The sequence below is a fragment of the Myotis yumanensis genome, unplaced genomic scaffold, assembly GCF_028538775.1.
Source record: "Myotis yumanensis isolate MYYU_CA2020_CCGP unplaced genomic scaffold, mMyoYum1.0.hap1 SCAF_6, whole genome shotgun sequence".
In the NCBI taxonomy this organism is placed as follows: Eukaryota; Metazoa; Chordata; class Mammalia; order Chiroptera; family Vespertilionidae; genus Myotis; species Myotis yumanensis.
Genome location: NW_027223757.1, coordinates 4407533 through 4431523, shown reverse-complemented (window position 1 = coordinate 4431523; position 23991 = coordinate 4407533). Strand labels below are relative to the sequence as shown.

Below are 23991 nucleotides of genomic sequence, written 5' to 3'. Positions count from 1 at the left end.
TGTGCAGCCTCAGATAGTTCAAACTTTGGTTCTCAAAGGGCAATCCCAACTTATATTTTTCTACAACGTGGATGTTTGCTCCAGAATTTCCACAATAAATTGATGATATCACCTCTGTAGAACTAAGAGGTACATCTGGCCAACCAGCCCTGGCCTCCCAGCCTGTGGATCTGTGTGGTGACTGGATCGCTGGTTGTGTTGATGATCAGTGGCAGACAGGCAGGCTCAGGGCATGTGCTCCGAGAGCACACCCGCCTTTAGCCATGCTGTGGGAGGTCCCCACTGTGCTCCTAGATGAATGGTGTCCACAACCTGGTGTGCTCAGGGGAATCCCTCAGAGCTTTAGCATCACCAATGCCACCCCACACCCCAGGGTTCTGCTGCAGTCGGCGTGGGGTGCACAGGCAGCAGAACAAAGATCCCGTTTTCTGTCAGGCAGTATTTACTGTCCCTGGGGCTGTTTTCATCTCTGTGGTTACAGCACGAGGCAAGACAGGCAACTCCTTCCCTCATGGACTTTATACACGGGTTGGGGAGACAACCCAAAAGTTAGCTGTGAATGCTTGTGTCCACCCCCCACTCAAACTCCTGTGTTGAAATCCTAACACCCAGTGTGACCAGATTAGGGGGTGGGGCGTCTGGGAAGTGACTAGGCAATGAGGGTGGAGCCTTTATAATGACAAGGTTAGTGCTTTATAAAAGAGGCTCCAGAAAGATCCCCAGCCCCTTCTGCCACGTGAGGACACAGCCAGCAGTCGGCAGCCTGCAGCCTAAAGAGGGCCATGACCAGGACCAGCCATGCCACACCTGGTCTCATCCTTCCCGCCTCCAAGCCGTGTGAAATACGTTCTGTTGGTTATCAGCTGCCCCACTCGTGGCGTTCATTATAGCAGCCTGAACGAGCTATGACATGAGTAATGGAAAAAGTGATGGTGTAGCATTTGCAAAATCCTGGCATTAACAGGAAGGTCAGAGGTTGAGTGGACTGTGCCTTAGTGAATTTCCTCAAGTCAGTGAACTAGCTCTGTGCAATGGACACGTGGAAGCAGTCTGCGGCCTTACATGCAGGTTTGAATCGTAGCCAAGCTTCCTCTGATGCAGAGACTCCTAAATTAAATAGTGAAGAACTGCTCAGGGCACGGGAATTAAGTCTTTTTACTTGATCGAACTCGAAGGCATACCACTGTAGCTTGCTGGAGTCGCGAGTTGTGCCTCCTGGTTCAGTAAGCGGTTTAAGAAGGGCTGATGCAGGCACACAGACTGGGCATCAGCCAGCCACCTTCCACATTGTGTGCCGAGCTGTGCCGTTCACAGGTGTCGCCACCATATGTTCAGAAATTTAGAGATTGGATTGGATTAACAAACTCATCCTTTCCAATGTAAACAGTCCTTTCAAATGGTAAAATCACTCTCCTCCTATAAGTTATTTCAGAATGATTGAATGATTTGGCTTTTTTATTACCTGGTAAGGTTTTTAGAGCCTTGAGGGAATGAGGTTTTAGTCAGCAAAACAGTGATTTTTGAAGAACGGGGAACTTCCAGTGAGGGCCACCCTGGGGTGTGGCGGGGGGAGGTGCATAGCAAGGATTTGGGTAAAGGCATGTGGGGGGAGGTGAGGAAGGAGCAAAGGAGAAGGGATTTCGAGGAGGATATCAGACGTGAGCTTCGTCTACTTAGCAGTTCTGTGATGGCCCCACCTCTGTGCCTATCACTTTCTGCCTTGGGGCCTCCAATCTTCTGCCTGGTGGCCAGTGTGCAGAGTTACCTTCAGTGGCTTCCATGCAGGAACCCTCAGTGGAACCCAGAGCTGCCCTGAAAGTCCTACTGCACAGGCTCCCTGCAGCCATTGCAAACAGCTCCACCAGTGGGAGAGCCAGGCCCCCACAGGCAACCTTGGGGCAAGGCCAGCAGACTGTTCTACAAACCAGACATGGCGGCTCCATCAGGAGCAAGCCCGGACCCAACAGGGCCTTCCCAGGTCCCAGGTCAGAAATCGGTTTTGGGGGGGAGTCCCTGAGTCAGCAAGACCCTCTCTCTGGTCTGGGCAGCCCACAAGTCCCTGACACCTCGTGTGTCATAAGGACAACAGTGAAGCCATTTCGGTTTCAGCTGTTGGCACAGTAAAGTACTGGACTATGTTGTACATTTCAGGGCATTAAAATACTGTGCCCATTTGATAAATGTAGAAGTAATTGCCTACTTTTGCTTAGAAAATATAACAGCATAAAAATGTAAAAGGCAACAGTACTCTGTTTCTTTCTATTTCACTCTCTGAACTTAAATGATGGCCTGTCCTTTAGTTCCTAGTAATGATCGTTGTTAGGGTCTAATGTCACTTCCCTTAAACTTGCTGGTTGGTATCTTACCAGATGAAATCTATGGGAACAGCTTGATCTCTACCATGATCGACAGCTGCAACTGCTCGGACTCCAGTGACATCGAACTAAGTGATGACTGGGCTGCCAAGAAATCTCCCAAAATCTCCCAAGCAAGCAAATCACCCAAACTCCCAAGGTAATCTCCTCTTCGGGGTGTTTGCCCCTTGTGTTGTGTCCCTGGAGGCGAATGTGTTGTGCCTGTAGCAGAATCCCGTTGAAACCAACTCGAGGAGAACACAGAGAGACCTGCACCCCCACATTCATCCGGAAGGTCGGCCTGCAGTGGCTACAACTTACCTTCTTTCTTCAGGACAGAAAAAGACACCCAGTGGGAAGTTTGCTAAACCCCAGGGCTTCTCTGGGGTCAGTGCTAGTGGTGGGTGGCACAAGGTGGCCAGAGCCCCCAGGCATACAGTTTGAGAAAGTTAGGAAAAGGTTTTGCAGTGTAGGTAATGTGTTGAAAAGATTGTCAGATTCAATACCTATAATGCTGTAATTAGAGGGCAAATAGTAAACAAACAAAAACTTTAGACCCTACAGTTTATTTTAAAAATCGAAACGAGCTGTAAGAGTGGAAGGAAGGGCCCTGGTGTCACAGGTAAGAAACATCACCTTTCTCATCCTGGCGTCACTACCCGTGGGCTGTGTAAATGGACAAATCCTGACTGGATACTCATGTCATTCTCTGTAGAAGTTCATGGGTAGACCAGATCTTCACTAAGATAGAGACCTTCTAGCTTAAAATTCTGTGATGCCGTGCAAGATTAAAGTACAGGTTGCATACAGATACAGACCTGCCCAGATCTGAAACACGTAATTCATTGTGCAGCTGGTTAAGGCAGTTTTGTCACCACCCTGATGAAGTTAAAGAACATTCCATCATTCCAAAAGCTCCCTGTGCAGCCTCCCATTCGATCCCCACTCAGAATAATCACTGTTCTAACTTCTGTCACCATAGACTAATTTTGCTTCTACTTGACCTTCACATAAATGGAACCAAACAATACATGCTCTTTTATTTGACTCCCTTGCTTATTATAATGATTTTGAGATTCACTCATGTTGTTGTGTCTAGCAATAGTTTTTTGTTGCTGTGGAATTCCACTATAATGAATATATTACAATTTGTTTACTCCATTTACAGAGTCATGGGTTTTGGTAGTTTACAGTTTGGGGCTATGATGAATTAAACCATTATAGACCTTTTTTTTTTTATTGACCTTCTTGTACACATCTTTTTGTGGACAGGTGTATGCGTTCATCTGAGGCATGTGCTTAGAAGGAAAATTGCAGGGCCTTGGGGTAGCTGTGTGTTCAACTGTACTGGAAACTGCCAAACAGTCTTCCAAGGGGCCTATACTATTGTGGGTTCCACCGCAAAGTATGAGAGTACCAGCTGCTTTCCTTCTCACCTACAATTGTATCGCCATTTTTTAAAAATAATTTTACCCATTCTGGGGGGAGTGCAGTGTCATTGTAGTTTAATGACTGATGATGCTAAAAGGCTCTTACATGTTTATTGGCCATTTGAGCGTCTTCCTTTGTGAAGTGTCTATTCAAGTCTTTGGCCCATTTTTTATTGCATTGTTTTGCTTTTTTTGAGTTGTAAGATTCTTTATGTATTCTAGCTATGACTCCTTGTCAGACATGTGCACTCTCATGTAGTCTAATGCAGATGTGAATTTCTTCACTGGGGTGGGTCTTTCTTTGCCCTGGTTCGGAGACCTGTGCCCACCGTGAGGTGGAGACACTCTTCCATTCCCTTCCAGAAGCTTTGTTGTGTTAGCTCTCACTTGGATCTCACGTTAATTCTGGTGTGTAGTGTGAGTTGGAGGTCAGTGTTCATTTTCCCCATATAGACAGCCAGTTGCTTCAGCAATCTGGTTGATTTTTTTCCATCTTTGTTCTAAGCTTGTTAAAATTACGAATAAAATTATGAACTTTCCTACACTTCTATAGTGTTTTGGGTTTTCTTGTAACTTAAGCAGAGAGGACATTTAACAAAAAGTGACTAAACCCTTCACCTATGAAGGACCTTTTAAGATTTCTGGATGTTGCCATTCCCATAGTTCATCCTCCTTCCTTTCGTCTTTCCCTGCGTTGAGTCCCCTACATGCAGCAGGTAGGCTAATCAGCTCACACAGGGCTTTTACCAGCTCAGTCCCTGCGCTCCCGTCCTGTGGATGCTGGTGTCTTATCGGGCTCAGTAGTAATGGGAAGCGTAAGGCCTTTCTTTCTTAGAATGTCATCAACCTCGCCACGTTCATTTTTATAACTCTCTCTTTGGGTTAGACTGGCAGACCACAGATGGAACATAGAACCAAAAGGCTGCAGAGCCCTGGCTGATTTGGCTAGTGGATAGAGCATCCACCCACAGACTGAGGGTCTTGGGTATGATTCCAGTCAAGGGTACATACCTCGATTGCAGGCTTCATCCCCAGCCCCAGGTCAGGGCGCATGCGGGAGGCCGCCAATCATTGTGTCTCTAACACTGACGTTTCGCTCTCTCTCTGTCTCTCCCCATCCTTTCCCATCTCTCTAAAAATCAATGGAAAAATATCCTCCAGTGAGGATTAACCAAAAAAGGGGGTTGGGGGGGGGGGTGCTTCAGAAAAACTTGCATTCCACTGAAATATTTAATTTAAATATTGCAGGCCTGAAATGCTAGGTCTGTTGAAATCCAATGTTGTACTAGGAATTGTAAGATGCCATTTCCTTTGAGATTGATTTTGTAGACCCCGGCAGAAGATGTGGACATTTATAAATTTACCGTCAGTCGGTAGAAAGTGAAAGATAGTTAATTCTGTGCGATTCCTTACAAATGAATTGCTTAATCTAATCTCACTATCTTTTAAAATATGGGTTATTCAGTATATAATTCTGTCCTACTTTTCTCCTGTTCATGAAGCAAAAACAGGTGGGAGGGACTTGGTTAAATCAAGGGGCCTGGCTCCTAAGAATGTGACACCTGTGGGTGACTGCTGGAAGGCGAAGGGGCACGCCAGGAATGCAGGTGCCTTCCGGCCAGGGTGGCACACGCCTCCCATACGGTGGGTGCCTCACCCTCCCACCTCGCCTCTGCAGGATCAACATCGAGGCTCGGAAGTCACCCAAGTTGTCCCGGGCCGCTCAGGAGATGTCCAGGTCCCCGCGGTTGCCCATGCGCAAGCCCTCCATTGGCTCGCCCAGCCTGACACGAAGAGAGTTTCCCTTTGAAGACATCACTCAGGTAGCGTCTGGGTTCCGGGTTGGTCACATGTACCTGATGCGCCACAGCTCTTTCCCCTCCCCAGTGTGGGCTCGGTGACGGCCAGGCCCTCGCCACCCCCGCCCCAGGCCTGTCCCTATGACTCCAGACACCAGTTAGATCATGAGAGCCCCATGGGTCCTCCTCACCACTCCTGCCTTCAGGCAGGCCCATGACTCTGCTCCACCTCCCACAGGACGTCCTTGCAACCTTAGATGCCTCCCCCTCACCCCCTAGATGACACAGCCACACCTGCCTCTTCCCGCCTTTGTTCCTTTGCTCTGCCTTGGCCACCGGGAGCCTGCGCACTCCCAGACCTACCTCCCCCTCCTCGGGAAGGCTTTCCCCTGCCTGGCTCAGCACAGGGGCTGCAGAGCCTCTAGTTCAGAACTCCCTGTCACATCCCCCAGTGACTCCTCGTGTGCACACCATCCCTGGCCCTCTCGTCATCAGGGCATAGGCTCTGGGGGGAGCTGTGCTGTAGACAGTTCGTTGCCTTTGGGTACACACACACGCGGGCGTGGCTAGGCACAGAGATAACTTTTTTTTTTTTATGTTATCACACTAGTAGTCAGCTGAACTTTTACAATACGCAAAAAACCATGTTTGAGGCCAAGCGTCTCTGCCTAGCTATGGAATTGTGCTAGACAGAGATAGTTATGCATCAGTTGCTTTAAGCAGGGGGAACAGAGATAACTTTTAATTATTTTTAACTTCACTGACTGAGAAAACAGATCATGGGATAGTTTCGGGAAGGGTCAGGGCAGCTGATGTTTTTAGAAGAAACATCAGAGATAAAAATGGATTCAGAGCCAGGTACCGTCTCTCGTTCAGTGACTGCGGAAAGGCGAGGTGAAGGTGAATGGGCCCAAATCCCACTGGTGGCCGGTGGTCTGACACCCACACACCACACTGGGACCTGCCTGCCTCTGAAAACCAGGGCTGGCCGGCTGCGTCGGCTCCTGCTCTCCACAGTGGTGGGCGAAGTGGGGGAGGAGCGTTTCCGTGGGAGCACCCGTGGCTTTCTCAGCAGTGTTAGCATTCCTATTGATAGGACATGTGGCGATAGACAGTAAGTTTCTTCCCCTCTTTTCTTCCACAGCACAACTATCTTGCTCAGGTCACGTCTAATATCTGGGGAACCAAGTTTAAGATTGTGGGCTTGGCTGCTTTCCTGCCAACCAACCTCGGTGCAGGTAAAACCATGTCCTGTGTTTGGCCCCATGTCCTAGTTGAAACTCAGACTGAAAAAACAAAGTCAATTTTCAGTGGGCTAAAATAGAAAATGAGCTCATATGACATCGAAAGATTAGCATGAAACTTCAACTACAGCTACTATGATGTCACAAAAAATCAGAATAATCACTCAGATTAGTTTTTGCCAGTGGTGCTTTTAAAATATCATCCCTGCCCTGGCTGGTGTTCTCTGTGGTTAGAGCACCGGCCTGTATTCCAAAGGGTCTCAGGTTCGATTCCCAGTTAAGGACAAGTACCTGGGTTGCAGGTTCGATCCCTGCCCTCCATCAGGGTGCATGAGGGAGGCAGCCAATCAATGTCTCTCTCTCACATGGATGTTTCTCTCCCTTTCTTTCTCCCCCTCCCTCCCACCCTTCCTTCCACTCTCTCTGAAAAATCAATGAGAAAAATATTCTCTGGTGAGAATTAACAACAAAATCATCCCTAACTTATAAGAATGACAGAAATAGCTGAAATCTCTATCAAAGATCTCAGATTTTTTATAGACTTCTGTTTTTGTTTTTGTTTTTGTTTTTATTTCTGGCCATTCACTGTGAGCAGGTTTTGGTACCCGTATCTTTAAGTCCTTGAAGAAAGCATTAGACTATAAGAAGCAGCTGGCTGACTGTGAGTGCAGCTTAGTGGTGAATCTTCAAAGATGTCATTTCTAAGTAACAAGTCAATATCCTTTCATGAGAGGAACACGTGAATAACCCTGTAATGACCACTGGATTGGAAAGTCATCTCAGCCAGCGCCAATCCAAGCACCAGCCTTACAAAGGAACTTCAGAAAGAAGGCCTGCTGTGCCATGGGAATGCTGGCCAGTCAGCCACCAGGCCAGGACAGTGATAGCTGTGGAGGTGGAACAAAAGAAAAAACATGAACAATAGTAGTAAATAGTAGGCCACAGGAAGTAGTGTTAAACAGAGTTGACAGGCAATTTCATCCTGATTTTAACCTACAGATTCTTTTTTTTTTTTAATTTATTGATTTGAGAGAGAGAAACATCGATTTGTTGCTCTATCCATCCATGCGTTTAATGGTTGACTCTGGTATGTGCCCTGACACGGGATTGAACCCCCCCAACCTTGGCATATTAGGATGATGCTCCTACCAAGTGAACCACCCGGCCAAGGCCAGATTCATTATTTTTTTTAACTTATTTTGTCTCCTCTAAATGTTTTAGTTGCAATTTGGCTTTCTCTTAAATATCTCTGTTAATTAAATTAATCTTAGAGTTTAAAGAAACCATGTGGAAGTTCCTGATAAATCTCTATACGATCATGAAATTGAAAGTTATTAAGACAAGAATCCAGTCCTGAATAAAGGCAGCATTTTATTTCTACCTGATGCATGTCACCCCTTATCATCTCATAGTTGCTCTCAAACAGCTGCGTGGTCACCCAAGATTGTCCTGAGCTTGGCAGTCTGGTTATCACAACTGTTTTCACTAAATCATCTTTCCGATTACAAGTAAGCTTTTTAAAAATATCTGTCATGCCCTACCTGGTTTGGCTCAGTAGATAGAGCGTCGGCCTGCGGACTGAAGGGTCCCGGGTTCAATTCCAGTCAAGGGCACATGCCTGGGTTGTAGGCTTGATCCCCAGTGGGGGGTGTGCAGGAGGCAGCCAATCAGTGATTCTCTCTCATCATTGATGTTTCTGTCTCTCCCTCTTTCTTCCTCTCTGAAATCAATAAAAATATTTTTTAAAAATAAATAAATAAATAAAAATATCTGTCATAACCCCAGATCACTCCAAAAAAAAGAATTTAAGTCTCAGACAGGTTTTTAACATTCTAAATGTGTGGTTCTATAGACAAACCATTGACAAAGTGGTTGGGCTAGACCAAAAATGTGGTGTCCGTGAACCCACACTGTGGCTGGGGTGGCTGGTTGTGCCCCAAGAGAGATGGGGAGCTGCTCTCAGGCTGGCCTGCGTGTGCAGACGGTCTTTGGATGGCAGGGGTCCCCCCTCCCCCGCCCTTTCTCTGGCTGTGACCCTGTTGGTGCCCTGGCTGTCGTCCTTATGTCTCTACTGACTGTCTCCTCTCCTCCCACCAGTAATCTATAAAACCAGCCTCCTGCACCTCCAGCCGCGGCAGATGACCATCTATCTCCCGGAGATCCGGAAGGTTTCCATGGACTACGTGAACCTGCCTGTCTTCAACCCCAATGTGTTCAGTGAAGACGAAGATGACTTACCAGGTGTGCTCACACAGGACACCTAGTTGTCAGGGCCCTCTCTCAGTGGGTTGTGAAAGAACCTCCTTGGAAGCCTCCCGGGTAGGATCTGAAAACGGCCCCTTACTTGGAAGGCAGAGAGAGACCGTAGAAAGGCAGGCCACTCTAGATGGGTCGGTGGCAGTTTTAATGAGCGAGGGGACTTATGAGGCTTACCTTGGGCGGCTGTAAGACTGGCAGATTCCACTCCCACTGCCAGAATCTTAAAAGTTTATGTAGAGGCCCTAATGGGTCAGTCACATACACTATCCAGCTTATACATTTTCAAATATCTATACAGTGGGGCCTTGACTTACGAGTGTCCCGACTAACGAGTTTTTTGAGATACGAGCCGTTTCTCGGCCGATTTTTGCTTTGAGTTGCGAGCTAAAATTCGGGTTACGAGCCATCTTCAGATACCCCACCACTAGTTGGCGCAGCAAACATCACAGTGAACGCCACAACATCAGCCCAGCATCACGTGTCTCACTCGTTCACTTTTTGATTTGACATACGAGTAATTTGAGTTACGAGCTCCATCACGGAACGAATTAAACTCTTAAGTCAAGGCCCCACTGTAGTGTTTTTTACTGGGAGATCCTATTTTGGTTAATAGATTATAATGATTTCTAATTAGCCTGCCAATTATTTGTATGTAACTATTCTCAAAAAAAATCCACCTTCAATTTTATAAACACTGTAGAGACTCCTCTACGTCTATCCAAGCAGGTTCTGAAAGTCCCTGGTTTCTGAGCCAGAAGAAACCCCACATTCTCGGATCTGGTCGTTCCGAACAGCAGGTCCTCGTGGTGGAGCGGAGAGGGACATGCATCCGCCTCGGCTCTGAATTGGGGGAGTGGTTGACCTTCTCTCAGCCCAGGTTTTTACTGTAAAGTGACCTGTGCTTTCTGACAGGAGCCGTCCGAGGTGGAGCCCATGCTCTGGATGGCCACAGTCCCAGTAGCGGGGCTTGCAGCCACACTCACCTGCAGTGTGCGGAGGCCCCACAGCTTGCGCTTCCTGGCACGTCCCCTGCTGTTTCAGAATGTGGGGTTTAGAAGTCTCTCTCAGTCTCCCGAACGTCCTCCCTGCTCTCTGATGCTCAGCCCTTTCTGCTGCTGTGGTTCCCAGTGAGAGGAGGGAACATTTTGTCTCAGGACTTACACTCAATGCTGGTGACACGGCAAAGAGACTCCCCTTTAGCAGGGACGATGCCTGCCCGCAGTGTCCATACAGATGAAAGGACATCTGGAGGAGGGGTTTGAAGAGGGGCAATAGGAAACTTGAGACAGGACCCAGACCCCTGCAGCCAGGTGAGAGTTACATCTCACTAGAGGACTACCTCAGGGAGGGGCCATCTCTTACAGGAACCAAGGTGGGCTTAGCTTTTGATGAACCAGCTGGCTTCATTCTGTAATTCTGGTGAAAGGCCAGCCAGCCTTTACAGTGACCCTTTAAATTCTATTTCCTGCTCATTCTGGTTGGCACACAGCACTCATGGAGGCCCAGGTAAGCGAAGTTGCTCACAGCCACTTTAGACAGGGCAGGCGGAATGGGGGCTCTGGGCACCTGCCAGTATCTGCCGGTCATTGCTCAAGTGTGCACCCTAAGTTCTTACCACTCACAGACAGGATATGCTAACCCCAACCTTACATACTGTGTGAAATGCTAAACAGCAGATAAATTAGGAAATGAGCCTTCCCCTAATACGTAGATTTGCTGTGTGTTCTTTTTATTGGTTTCTATACTCCATTTTACATGTTCTATTACAGGAACTTAATTTACATAGACATTTCAGATACACGTCTGCTGTTTGCTACAGGCACATTCCACATTGACCAATATCCATGGAGAAACCTCCTCGGATTATCATGAGTACAAAGCGTCTTTAAACAATTAAGTATTTGCCATGGTACCATTTGAGCACGTGGTACCAAATTGAGAAGGTTCAAAAGTGTATTCTTTGAAAAGCCCTGCCAGTGCCTTTAGCTAACGGGTGAGGACAGGCTGCCTACAGGACCTACCAGTGGCCTGGTGCCCTTCCAGAAACACCAGAGAAGCTTCATGTAACTTGTGTGAACAGATCAGCTTTCCCCCAGCAAAAGCATGTCTGTCTAACTGCATTTGTAGACAAAGGTCTGGATGAATTGAGAGGTGTTACTTATTCCGACCCAGGTCCATGGTACTATTTGTGAGCAGCTTGTTTTTCTCACTTCCTTCCAGTGACGGGAGCATCTGGCGTGCCTGAGAACAACCCACCTTGTACCGTGAACATCCCTATCGCACCCATCCACAGCTCAGCGCAAGCCATGTCCCCCACGCAGAGCATCGGGCTGGTACAGTCCCTGCTGGCCAATCAGAACGTGCAGCTGGACGTCCTGACCAATCAGACCACGGCCATGGGCGCAACTGAGCACGCCAGTGAGACTGCCACCCAGTACCCAGTCTCCAACCGCTACTCCAGCCCTGGACAGGTGATCTTCGGGGGCGTAGAGATGGGCCGCCTCATCCCGAACCCCCCGCAGCTGTCCCTGCTGCCGCCTGCACAGGGGCCCGTCCAGCTGTCGGTGGTGGAGCACGGAGACCGCGAGCACGAGCACCTGCAGAAGCCCGCCAAGGCGCTGAGGCCGCAGCTGGCTGCCGAGGGGGACGCCGTGGTGTTCGGCGCCCCCCAGGAGATCCAGGTGGCAAAGTTGAACCCCCCACCGCCCTACCCAGGCACCATCCCTGCCGCCCCCACCACTGCGCCGCCCCCGCCCCCGCCCCCGCAGCCCCCTGTGGATGTGTGCTTGAAGAAGGGCGACTTCTCGCTGTACCCCACGGCCGTGCATTACCAGCCGCCCCTGGGCTACGAGAGGATCACCACCTTCGACAGCAGCGGCAACGTGGAGGAGGTGTGCCGGCCTCGGACGCGGATGCTCTGCTCGCAGAACACCTACACCCTCCCCGGCCCAGGCAGCTCGGCCACCCTGAGGCTCACTGCCACCGAGAAGAAGGTGCCTCAGCCCTGCACCAGCGCCACCCTGAACCGCCTGACGGTCCCACGCTACTCCATCCCCACGGGAGACCCGCCCCCCTATCCGGACCTGGCGGGCCCGCTGGCCTCCAGCCGGGTCTCAGCGCAGCGGCTGGACGGAGGCCTCATTCACGCCACGCTGCGCAGGAATAACCGCGAGGTGGTGCTCAAGGCGGCGGCGCCTGCTGAGCCCCCGCGGGTGCACCCGCCCCTGCAGCACCCGCACCCGGCCAAGCCCAAGGGCACAGCACAGTTCCCCTTGCGGCCCCCGGCAGCCCTCTACACCTGCAGTCAGTGCAGTGGAGGGGGTGCGGCCGGCGCAGGGGGTGCACAGGCGGCCAGCACCTCCCCGCTGGCCTCGCAGTCCTCCTACAGCCTCCTGAGCCCGCCCGAGGGGGCCCGCGAGCGCACCGACTATGTCAACTCAGCCTTCACCGAGGATGAGGCTCTGGCCCAGCACTGTCCGGTGGAAAAGCCGCTGCGGCACCCCCCACTGCCTGAAGCTGCTGTGACCGTGAAACGGCCGCCCCCTTACCAGTGGGACCCTGTGCTGGGGGAGGACATTTGGGTGCCTCAGGAAAGGACGGCACAGACTGGAGGGCCCAACCCCCTGAAACTGCCCCCCCTGGTCGTCGGTCAGAGCCAGCACCTGGACGTGTCCCGAGTGCCCTTTATCTCCCCCAAGTCTCCCACCAGCCCTACTGCCACTTTCCAGACGGGCTATGGGATGGGAGTGCCGTATCCAGGAAGCTACAACAACCCCCCTTTGCCAGGAGTTCAGGCTCCCTGCTCCTCAAAAGATACCCTGTCCCCAACACAGTTTGCACAGCAGGAGCCCGCTGTGGTCCTGCAGCCGGCCTACCCTCCCAGCCTGTCCTACTGCACCTTGCCCCCCATGTACCCCGGAAGCAGCACGTGCTCAAGTTTACAGCTGCCATCCATCGCCTTGCACCCCTGGAATTCCTACAGCGCGTGCCCGCCCATGCAGAACCCCCAGAGCACTCTCCCCCCCAAGGCACACTTGGTGGTGGAGAAGCCCCTGGTGTCCCCACCACCACCCAGCGACCTCCAAAGCCACCTGGGTACAGAGGTGATGGTAGAGGCCTCAGACAACTTCCAGGAGGTCCTCTCTCTGACGGAAAGCCCAGTCCCCCAGCGGACAGATAAATTCGGGAAGAAGAACCGGAAGCGCCTGGACAGCCGAGCAGAGGAAGGGAATGTTCAGGCCATCACCGAGGGCAAAGTGAAGAAGGAGGCGCGGACTCTGAGTGACTTTAATTCCCTGATCTCCAGCCCCCGCCTGGGGAGAGAGAAAAAGAAAGTGAAGAGTCAGAAAGACCAGCTGAAGTCGAAGAAGTTGAATAAGACGAACGAGTTCCAGGACAGCTCGGAGAGTGAGCCAGAGCTGTTCATCAGCGGGGACGAGCTGATGAACCAGAGCCAGGGCAGCAAGAAGGGCTGGAAGAGCAAGCGGAGTCTGCGCACAGCCAGCGAGCTGGACGAGTTCAAGTGCCGGAAAGCCAGCGAGAGGGAGGACGGGCGGCTGGGCAGCCAGGGCTTCGTGTACGTGATGGCCAACAAGCAGCCTCTCTGGAACGAGGCCACCCAGGTGTACCAGCTGGACTTCGGGGGGCGCGTGACCCAGGAGTCGGCCAAGAACTTCCAGATCGAGCTGGAGGGGCGGCAGGTAAGGGTGTCCCCGGGCCTGGCCGGAGTCGAGGCTTCTCTGGGTTTTTAAAACCAGGTAAAGGGTCTCGGTGCTTTGGCCTTTGAGGATCATTTTCCAAAGGCCACCAGTGAAATGTGGAAACCAACTGACCCTCTTAGATGGGGGCCAATTCTCTTCCCCCTTGGCCCCCCTGCTTTTCTTAGTTAAATCAGTAGTCACCTGTCACCTTATTATGCCAGTAAATGTTTCACAGCTGAGCCACATAGTAGGGTTTAATTACATTTGCTTTTTTATTGTATAGGTTTTTTTTCTAGACATAATAATTACCCAGTTGTGTTTGTTGGCTTATTTCTCTATGTTTTTATTGCTAAGTCATTCCCCAGTCCTGTGGCAGGATATAAATCTCCTCTCAGTACAGTTAAACCCGGTGGGTAATTTGTCAGTTCTTTCTGCTCCAACCCAGAATGCTTGCTCTAGCCCTGTGGCATAGCTGTTGTGCTGGGACTACCCTTCTATACTATCCTGGGAATTCCCTTCACCTCTCATATTTAAATCCCATTTTCATTCATTCACCCAAAGAATATTTATTGAGCACCTGCTATATGCCTGGCAAGCTTCCGAGCAAGGAGTTGGCAAACTGGCCCACGGGCCAATCTGGACTGCTTCCTGTTTTCATAAATACATTTCTAACTGCTGTGAGTACAGAAATGAAAGCAGTGAGGTCAACAGAAAGGCCCCGGCCTCATGGAGTCTACAAAAATGGAAGAAAGACCACAAATAAAAAACATGTAATGTGACAGTTATGTGATAGTCACAGCAAGTACTGAAATGACCAAGGAAAGCAGGCTGGGGAGGTGAGCATGATGGGAAGGAGGTGTGCTGTGTTTGTCCCTCTCTGAGCAGTGACATTTGACAATGACAGTTGATATTCCTCTTAAGCCTCTTTCAGCTTATAGATTCTTCTTTCTGCTTTCTCCTGTCTGTCTCCTTGGTGGGGAAACCACTTCATTTGACCTGTGGAGCTTCCCACGCCCTGAATTTTGCTCCCTGTCTCCCCGCTGCATTGTTTAACATGTTCCTCCATTCCTTTGTTTCTGACAAACTCATAGTTAGAATTAGAAGCCTCCCAGAGTCACTTTTGTTGGCAAAAATAACTCCTAGACCAGCAGTTCTCAACCTGTGGGTCGCAACCCCTTTGGTGGTCGAACGACCCTTTCACAGGAGTCGCCTAAGACCATCCTGCATATCAGATATTTACATTACGATTCATAACAGTAGCAACATTACAGTGATGAAGTAGCAACGAAAATAATTTTATGGTTGGGTCACAACATGAGGAACTGTATTTAAAGGGCCAGAAGGTTGAGAACCACTGTCCTAGACCATGCTGTCTGCCTCCATCACGAGCCGCACAGACCTAGTTGCCCTGTTCCACCTTGTTTTCTTATAATGTCTTTGCTTCGATGCCCTCCCTCCAGGTGATGCAGTTTGGAAGGATCGATGGCAATGCATACATTCTGGACTTCCAGTACCCCTTCTCCGCTGTGCAGGCCTTCGCAGTGGCCCTGGCCAACGTGACGCAGCGCCTCAAATGAAGAGACTGGCTTTGGGGAGCAGAAAGAGACAGAGGAGCCTTTTCAGAGAGGCCTGATCACAGATGGCAGAGGAGCCCGCAGGGGGCTGGGTGCCTGGGGACCAGAAGACAAGAGCAAACTGGAAAAGTCTCTCAGGCCCAGGAGAGGGCACTGCCCGTTAGCGTTGTCGTTTGTTTGGGCTTTTTTATTCTTTATTGTCTTTCTTTTTAATCAAACAAAACAATACAGAAGAGAGGTGTTTGGAAGCAAAGATACCAGGCACCTGGTGTTTTTTTGGAAACATAATTGATTGTGGTAATGTCCCACTGGGCTTGCTTATGTCAGCTACACAAACGGGTCCTTCGGAAGGAAGACAGACTGCATTATAGCCTGCTATTCTTTTAGACATACGGAGTGTGCATTCTCCTCATCCTCCACAACATCACTAGTGTACAATCAAAACCCTTTTTTAAAAAAACACATCCGAAACCCTGAAGGTGCAGGTTCTCTTGAGGGACAACATTTAATTCACACATGTTAATGTTACTCCCCTAAAGGTGACTTGATCAATGAAGGGTATTTTGGCAAACACACTGTTTGACTAATAAAAGTAGGCTTTCTACAGGGGCGCTGCTACCAGGTATGGATAGGATATGCTCCTGATGGTGTGGGGGAAGGGATGACGGGTGAGGAGGAATATCCTGCTCATGCACACATGGCGAGTTCCGTAGTGTGACTTGAAATAGTACAAGGGCTATGCTCCTCTCTGGAGGATGTTGACATTGAAGACTCCACTAAGTTTTGTAATGTGTCATAATTCCATGGGTTCAGTCTGACTGGTTTGAGGAGAAGGTAGGAGAGAAACGTGGCAAGGTCCCAGGGTGCGGTGGGGGCTGTAGTTTTCTCCGCTGGAGCCGGCGAGTCACTGGGTACCCTCTGGCTGAGAAGTAACATTTACTCCCTCTCCTCTTTTATTGTTGACTCTGATATGTGACAGTAGACGTTATCCTTCCCATCAGACAACACTATTCTACACTTTCTTTCTCTAAAAATGCTAACGATGCTGATTTGAAAGCGCTCCTTTCCTCTTTCAGCTACATTAAAACTCAATTGACTAGAAATGTGTTTCAACAGGTTAGAAATGTAAGCAAAAATGTTTAAGCATTTGCTAGGGTATCAAGAGGCAGAGTTACGGTCATCTCTTGCACCATCTTCTCCAAGAAAACAGTTGTTTATTAACTGTGCAGACTATTTATAGAGATGAACCTCTGGGACAGCATGGGTAAAATTGTAGTATTTAAGGCAGTTGCTGGTTAATTGCAGAAGAAAAATCCACTGAGATTATCTTTTCCCACCTCACCCCGTCCTCAGTAGACACCCTGGGCCGTATTCAGCCCTGGTGACAAGACCCAGTGCATTGTTCTCAGTTGTTTGTATCTGTGAGGTGTTTAGGGCAGGAGCACAAGAACTATCCTATGTTTGGATTTTGTTTGAAAACAGAAAAGTGGAAAACTACAAAAAATTATTTTTTTAAAAAAATTTTAATTCCATGTTTTAGTTTTGAAATATGTTCTTAATTCCCTGTTTTGGTTTAAAAATTAGAAAAGAAACTGTCCCATTCCTTTCCCAGAACAAGATGGCATCCATCATGCACCATCCTCTCCAGCCCCAAAGAAACACAGATAAGGTTTTAAATATGGCAAAGGGCATCTCCCAGCTAGTTCCACCTGACATTTCAAAACAGTGGACCTGAACCTGATTCTTTGGTGGCTAAATTCTTCCAAAAAGAATTTGGTCATGTATTCAGATTTATCTAATTCTTTTATATGAGTTTTTGTAGCTTGGTATGATGTTTCAGCAGTTATTAGTTGTGCAATGTGGTTATAGCCTATTTCTAGAATAAATGCAATTTTCTGTTTTTTTGCCCAAGAGATCATTATTTATCCTGCTTTAATAGTGTTCCTAGAAACTACTTCACTACTATTTACTGGTGAGTTATGCCCATTTTATAATTTACTTAGAAAAACAGAATGTAACGACTTACTTGGTAGCAGTATATTTTGCTGCAAGAAATAAAGAAGATACGATGCGGGGTTTGCTGGACAGTTTGTAACTTTTTCTAATTGGGAAAAACATTTCTATTAATCCTTTAAGAGTAATTTTTTCTTTGCTTTTTGAGGTAGTGATTATATATGAGATAACATATCCTAAAATATTTCCCCTTCTTTTGAAAATTTTATTTTTAATTAAAAGTAAAAGGTGATATGAAATGAGAAGAGACTTTTTAAGATTAGAGTAGGTGGCAAAGGAAGGGATTATTAGTAATAAGTTTTAAAAGTTCTGATTGGTTTTTGAGATATAAAGACCATGTAAGGGGCTACTTTTTAGAACTTCTCTTAATAAGAGGAAATATTGGGGGAAATCCTTGGAATTAATGCTACAAATACATGTGTAAAGAGAATGTATTGTAGCAAATAATTTAATAAACTTCTTAATTCTTAGACCACTCCCCAAAAGGCATTTTCCCCACGTGGAGACAGAGGCCTCGTCCTGGATGTTTTGCACACATAGTGAGCCTCTGAATTAGCGCTGCTCTGCTCACCCAGCTCAGGAGCAGGTAATTTCAGGTGCCAGGTCTACTTAAACAGATGTCTGCAGTAGTGTGCTATCTTCTAATGGTGATGCCTTCACTTATTTTAAAAATAGTTTTCATTCAGTCATTCTCAATTTGTTAAGCGCTACTAAAGTCAGTACTTTGAGCAGCAGAATTCTACATACTTTATGTTTATTGGTAGCAATTTATGATTATTTAGATACCTCATTGAATCCCTACATATAAAAAAATACTAGAGGCCTGGTGCATGAATTCGTGCACCAGTGGGGTCCCTCAGCCTAGCCTACAGGATTGAGCCGAAATCGGCTCTCCTACATCCCCCGAGGGGTCCCGGATTGCGAGAGGGTGCAGGCTAGGCCAAGGGACCCCACCAGTGCATGATTTGGGTCAGGGAGGACACGGGAGGTTGGCTAGCTGGGGAGGGACCGCGGGAGGGCCCCAGGGCATGTCCAGCCCGTCTCACTCAGTCCTGATTGGCCGGACCCCAGCAGCAAGCTAACTGCCAGTTGGAGCATCTGCCCTCTGGTGGTCAGTGCACGTCATAGCAAGCGGTTGAGTGGCCTTAGTATACTAGTATCATTAGCATATTACACTTTGATTGGTTGAACGGACAACCGGATGACTGAACACTTGGCATATTAGGCTTTTATTATATAGGATTAGCCCAGTAAACAGTCAACTACATAAAAACCCATGCCTTTTTGAGGGAAGTAGTGTATTAACAAACAAACAAAATTTTAAATTTGTCTTAACTCTAACCTCATCAAACCAAAGGCATAGATTTTTATACAGTCCATCCACTGAATGTATATTTTGAAAAAAATTGATGTAAAGGAGGTAGAGAATGTCAAAGCTCGAATGGTAGTAGATGTCAGGATCATGCAGGTTAGTATTTTTCATCCAAGGCCATTGCTCCCTTGTTGAGTGTCCCACGGGAACATGTGAAAACGCGTACATTTATCCTGTAATCAGAGCAGAAAGTCAGGAGACCCAGGATCAATCCTGATCCGCCACAAAGTTGGAGGGTGACCTTGGACCTCCACTTGTCCATCTGTAAAATGAAAGGGATGAGCTGGACAATCTAAACTCCTGTCCAACTCTAACAGCTCAAGAGCTCAAAATGAGTTCACTCCACTTTACATATTCGGAAGGTATGTTTCAGAACATTGCCGTTCTGTAGAGATATTTCTTGTCCATGTTAATGAGCTATCTACTGAATGTAAATCAGGGCATTTTAATATCTTTAGAAGATTCACCTCTAGAAAAACGCACTTTTCATAAAATTACACAGAAGCACCAATTCCAGATAAGACAGCAACCTCCCCATGAGTCCGCCTTGCTCAGTGGCCGCCCTTGGGAACAGCCCTAAAATAAATCACCACTTGCCCCAAAGACCATCGAGTACATCGGAAAAAAAAGACAGGAGTGTAGGCCTAGGCCCTCTTGAATTCTTGAGTGTGCTCTGCAGTGTTCAAGTGCAGGTTTCTGGGAAAACAGCCCATTGTGTTCCTGTGTGGACCATCCATCACTTGGCCAAGTCAACGGTTGTGAACAAAGTTAGTTGAGACAAAATGTGTCAAAAATGTTGTTTGAGTTCCTGGGATTTTGTAATAGCACACATCTCAAAACTCTTCACCATTCGTGTATTTTCTTATCTTTGGCTGATAAAACTCTGAAGGGTTGTGGCTTATTTTGTTTTCATTTCTTCGGCTTTGTGCAATTTTCTTGTAACTTTACTTGTACCTATATTTTCTGTTTACAAGTTCTTTTAAAGGGGAGGGATAGGGTTCTATGATCTCGTTTATTGTAGATAAAAATTTTTTTTCGTGTTGTAGAAAAGCATGGGTTACGTGTTTGACTGAAAAAGGCACTGTATTCTTTACCAAAGGGGTGTTGTTTTGCATTTGTTTATAAATGCATTACTTTGGTACTGTAAATTTGGACATAATTTCTGAGTTTATTACTACTGTCATTTTCTTTCTCCTTTTTTTTTTTTTAACTGTAAATGCACGATGCAGGTGCACAGGTCCCAGACCAAACCAGACCACCAGCATGTTCTTGTCCAAACCTTGGGAATGGTGCACTGCCCCATGCGCCTTGGTTCCTTGGTGTTGGTTCGCTTTCAGTTCAGCACCCTGCTTTGTGTTACTTTCCAAGCAATATCTGTTGAGATTATCAATTGCATTCTAAAGAGCTCACCTGATTTGCCTCTCTTCTTAGGCATTTTGTGTATTAGATTGTGAGGGAGGTGTTCTAGAAGGCATTCATGGTTTGCATTACAAATGGTGTGGTTTGTCCAAGTTATTTTCTGTCTTTATTGAGATGGATTAATCTCCTTATTTTTTCTTGATGATTTGAAGTTGTAAGAGTTGTCCAGCTATTGCTTAATAAAATTTTGCAGATCAAAAAAAAATCAATTGCTGTGTGCAGAAACTGAAAAAAAAAATCAATTGCTGTGTGCAGAAACTGCCGCTCCGTTGGCATCCCCCCCCCCCCCCCCCCCCCACACACACACACACACACACCCTGCCATTGCTGCTTTGGTCCCTGGTTGGTGCCCTGAGAATATTACCATCAGCGCTCTTTCTGAGAGGTCAGGGGTGTGCTGTCTTCCTGATGAGCTGGTTTGAGTTTGTGTTTGCTTTTTCTTGTTTGTTTAAAGAGGACCCACTCAGGATGCAGCTGTCACCGCACCTACACAGTCACCGACACCTCTGCTGCTCTGTGGGATGGTTACTAAAACCAGGTTTGAGCAGTTCCTCTAAAGTGCTAATGTGTCTTCATGCACCTCCTCACTCTGCCCAGGGGAGGGAGTCGGGCTGGGAGGCTCATCTGTAAATACTAGTTCACGGGTACATTTACACAGCTACCCCTTTGCTCTTTTCAAAGATAAAAATAGATACCCAATCACTCGGGCTTTAGGAGACAGAACCACAAACCACTGTCAAGTCTTATATTCTAAGCATGCACTAAGTTTTAAAATAACCATCGGACTATAAATCTGTGCTTTAAATAGTAGCAGTCATACAAGGCTAACTGACCTGAATTTTGTATAAGAATCAAAATAGCCGGAACCGGTTTGGCTCGGTGGATAGAGCGTCGGCCTGCGGACTGAAAGGTCCCAGGTTCGATTCCGGTCAAGGGCATGTACCTGGGTTGCGGGCACATCCCCAGTAGGAGATGTGCAGGAGGCAGCTGATCGATGTTTCTCTCTCATCGATGTTTCTAACTCTCTATCTCTCTCCTTCCACTCTGTAAAAAATCAATAAAATATGTTAAAAAAAAAAAAAAAAAAAAAAAGAATCAAAATATATCTCTTATTATGAAAGTTTGTGAATTTCAAGGTAATATGCATTATACCTTTAATCAGTTAAACCAGGTAGCAAGGAGACCTTGTTGATAACAAACCTCCACTCTCCCTCTCCCCCAAAATACAAGGGACCAAAACCTTAACAGCAGGCTGGGTCTGGGTCTGGGTCTGTGCTAAGGGCTCAGGGTCAGCTGTGGGCCATTCGTTCAGTGTGAGTCAGAATCTCCAGAAGTGATTTGTTTTTAAAGCCCTGGTAAGAAAACATAGCAAATCCCTTTCCTTCTAAAACTTACTTTGAAAAGGACGCATGCTCTTTTTATTCTAGTGTTCAGAATTCTTTTCCTGGCAGTGTTGAAAGAATAGGGAGTCGGTTTGGTTCTTGTACCCTTGCCCAAACACTCACTGTGGAAGAGAATGACTGCCTCCTGGAGACTGCATTGCCACTTTCCAAGAGTCTCCAGCCCCATTATGCAGTGGGTACCTTCTGCCTTCCTTTCCTTTCGGGAGAAACTTGAAGCATCCAGAGGCTGAAGTGATTTCTGGATTCCATTGACCAAAAAAAAAAGATCTGAAATAGAATCCAAGATTTCTGGGTCACATTAATGAACAGACCTGGTTTATTCCCAGCCTCTCACTCTGGTGTTTCGTAATGATTTGCCTGTAATGATACACGTAGTCACCTCCTGAGAAAGGCAGCATCAAGGTGGGCGCCCTCGCCCGGCAGCAGGTGAGCTCATCCCTGCAGCAGAGAGCGCTGGCTCTTGAGATGTGAGAAGAGGGAGCACGCGGCCCCAGGCTGTGTTCCTCGCCGGGTGCCACAAAGGAGCAGGTCTGCGATTCGTTTCTCTGCGTGTCTTAGAAGCAGTTGCTCGGTGCACTGAAGACTGTGAAACAGTCCACGTGGAGAAGGGGCTTGCTTCCTAAACTTGCCTACAGTTCCCGTTATGACAGCTTCCAGCACAGAAAGCACCGGCCGCAGCAGGACCTGGGCAGGAACCGTGTCAGGTAAGGAGAGTAGTTGTGCCTCATGCCTCATGCTTGCCCTTTTCTGGGTTTCCTGCTTTTGCTCTGTTCCAGGCACTTTCTGAGCCCAGTTTCTCTGCACGCACAACCACAGCTCCCTCGCCCCATGAAAAAGGTGAGGGGGTGGGTGGGGCCTCGGATGATGAAGGCTCCTGCATGGCAGTATCTCAAACTACTAACCAAGTTGCCTCAGCCATGCCAGCCACAGTCCACCGTCTTCAACCATTAGGGTGTGGGCTTGCTGTTTCCACTCTTCTCCAAGATGGGGACGAATATGGCGGTCCTGGCACCACCCCCATTGCACACAGGGCACCATGGGCACCGCATCTCCTTTGGTCTGACCTCCGTCTCATTCAGATGGTCTGTTGTTTCTCCTTTCCCATGAGATTCTGTGTTTCCTATCTCCCAGGTGCCACCTTGAGGATCTTGTATGAACCGCACAGTCTCGCACTTGGACCCTGTTGTGGGTGCAGTCCCTGTTCTTAAAAGGAGAAATCCTTCAATCCCTGTCCTCACCCCGCGGTAAACAGGCGGACACCACGGTACCTGAGACACAGCGTGTCATGCACACGCCCTGGAAGCAGTGTCCTCCAGCCAGTCACTTCCTCGGGTGGGTGAGCCCCAGGCCCTTCAGGTCCGAGTCCTGCTTCCCTCAAGGACCTGTGCTTGGCCCCAGGAGGCTCCGACGTCCTGGAATTATCCTGTAAGAGTCCTTTGTTTTAAATCCTGAGGAGAAACGTTTGAGCAGGTGTGTGAGGACTGCTTCCCTGAGAGCAGGGAGCTTGTCCTGCATCTGTCACCGAAATTGTGTAGCCTTCGTAGGCCACCCAACTCTGGCTTCGTTTGTCTCAAATGAAAAATTAACAGATTGGACTAAATATTTCCCAAGACATACAGTAGGTCCTTGGCTGACGTCCGAGATCTGTTCCTACAGCGTAAGTCGGAACCCACCTACATAAGCACCTACGTCACTCACGTGGAGCACATACACAGCAGTAATGAAGTGAAACAGCAAAACAAATTAAAAAGAGAACAATTCCTGACCTTGTGGTAAATAAATAATAAAAAACATAAAGCACATATGTACATATGTCGAAATGACGGAACTTTTTTTTTATAAATAGATGGGAGATGGCGACGTAACCATGAAACGAAGTACATCGAGTCCGACGTAACCCAAGCACTGTCTGTATTCCAGACTTCCCGAGGGATGGTGCGTGCTGATGAAAGTAAAGCAGGTTTCCTTTACTGCAGGGTTTTCCAGAAGCTCCCGTGTGCTATGTGCTGTGCATGATGTCTAGCAAGGGAAGGAATAATTGGGGACCTGGAGCGGGTCTGTGTCTCCCTCTCCTGCTAGACTGAAGAAGGTCTTGGCTTTGCTCCTGTGGGCAGGAGACCTTGGCTGCAGTCAGGTGTGTTGGCTGACTGCACAGGTGAAAAGTTGGGTTGTATTGTTGCTACATTGTTTTCTCAGAAAGCTGAGCCGATTGAAGCAGAAATGAGTGCTTGTCCATTACAACCAACCAAGATGCAAATATGTAGCTTGTTCAATTTGCAGTTCTCACTCATGCAAATACAGTCTTTCCTAAGATAATTGAGATCTAGGGTGCCGACTCATTCTGACCTAGTTTATCTTCCGTTCCTAACTAATACGTTGAGATTCTGTCTCCCATTTAATTGGGGACCCTGAACATCATCTTTT

At 47.8% G+C, this 23991-nt stretch overlaps 1 protein-coding gene across 1 annotated transcript in view; it reads left to right on the top strand.

Moving 5' to 3' along the window:
- TULP4 (TUB like protein 4) overlaps window positions 1-21205 on the top strand; it is a 158715-nt gene extending 137510 nt beyond the window's left edge. The window contains exons 10-15 of the mRNA XM_070417401.1: window positions 2370-2514; window positions 5463-5607; window positions 6728-6821; window positions 8925-9068; window positions 11307-13786; window positions 15247-21205. Coding sequence (XP_070273502.1) covers window positions 2370-2514; window positions 5463-5607; window positions 6728-6821; window positions 8925-9068; window positions 11307-13786; window positions 15247-15363 — 3125 coding nt within the window. The 3' untranslated portion in view covers window positions 15364-21205. The remainder of the gene's footprint in view (window positions 1-2369; window positions 2515-5462; window positions 5608-6727; window positions 6822-8924; window positions 9069-11306; window positions 13787-15246) is intronic.
- Window positions 21206-23991: the final 2786 nt, after the last annotated feature.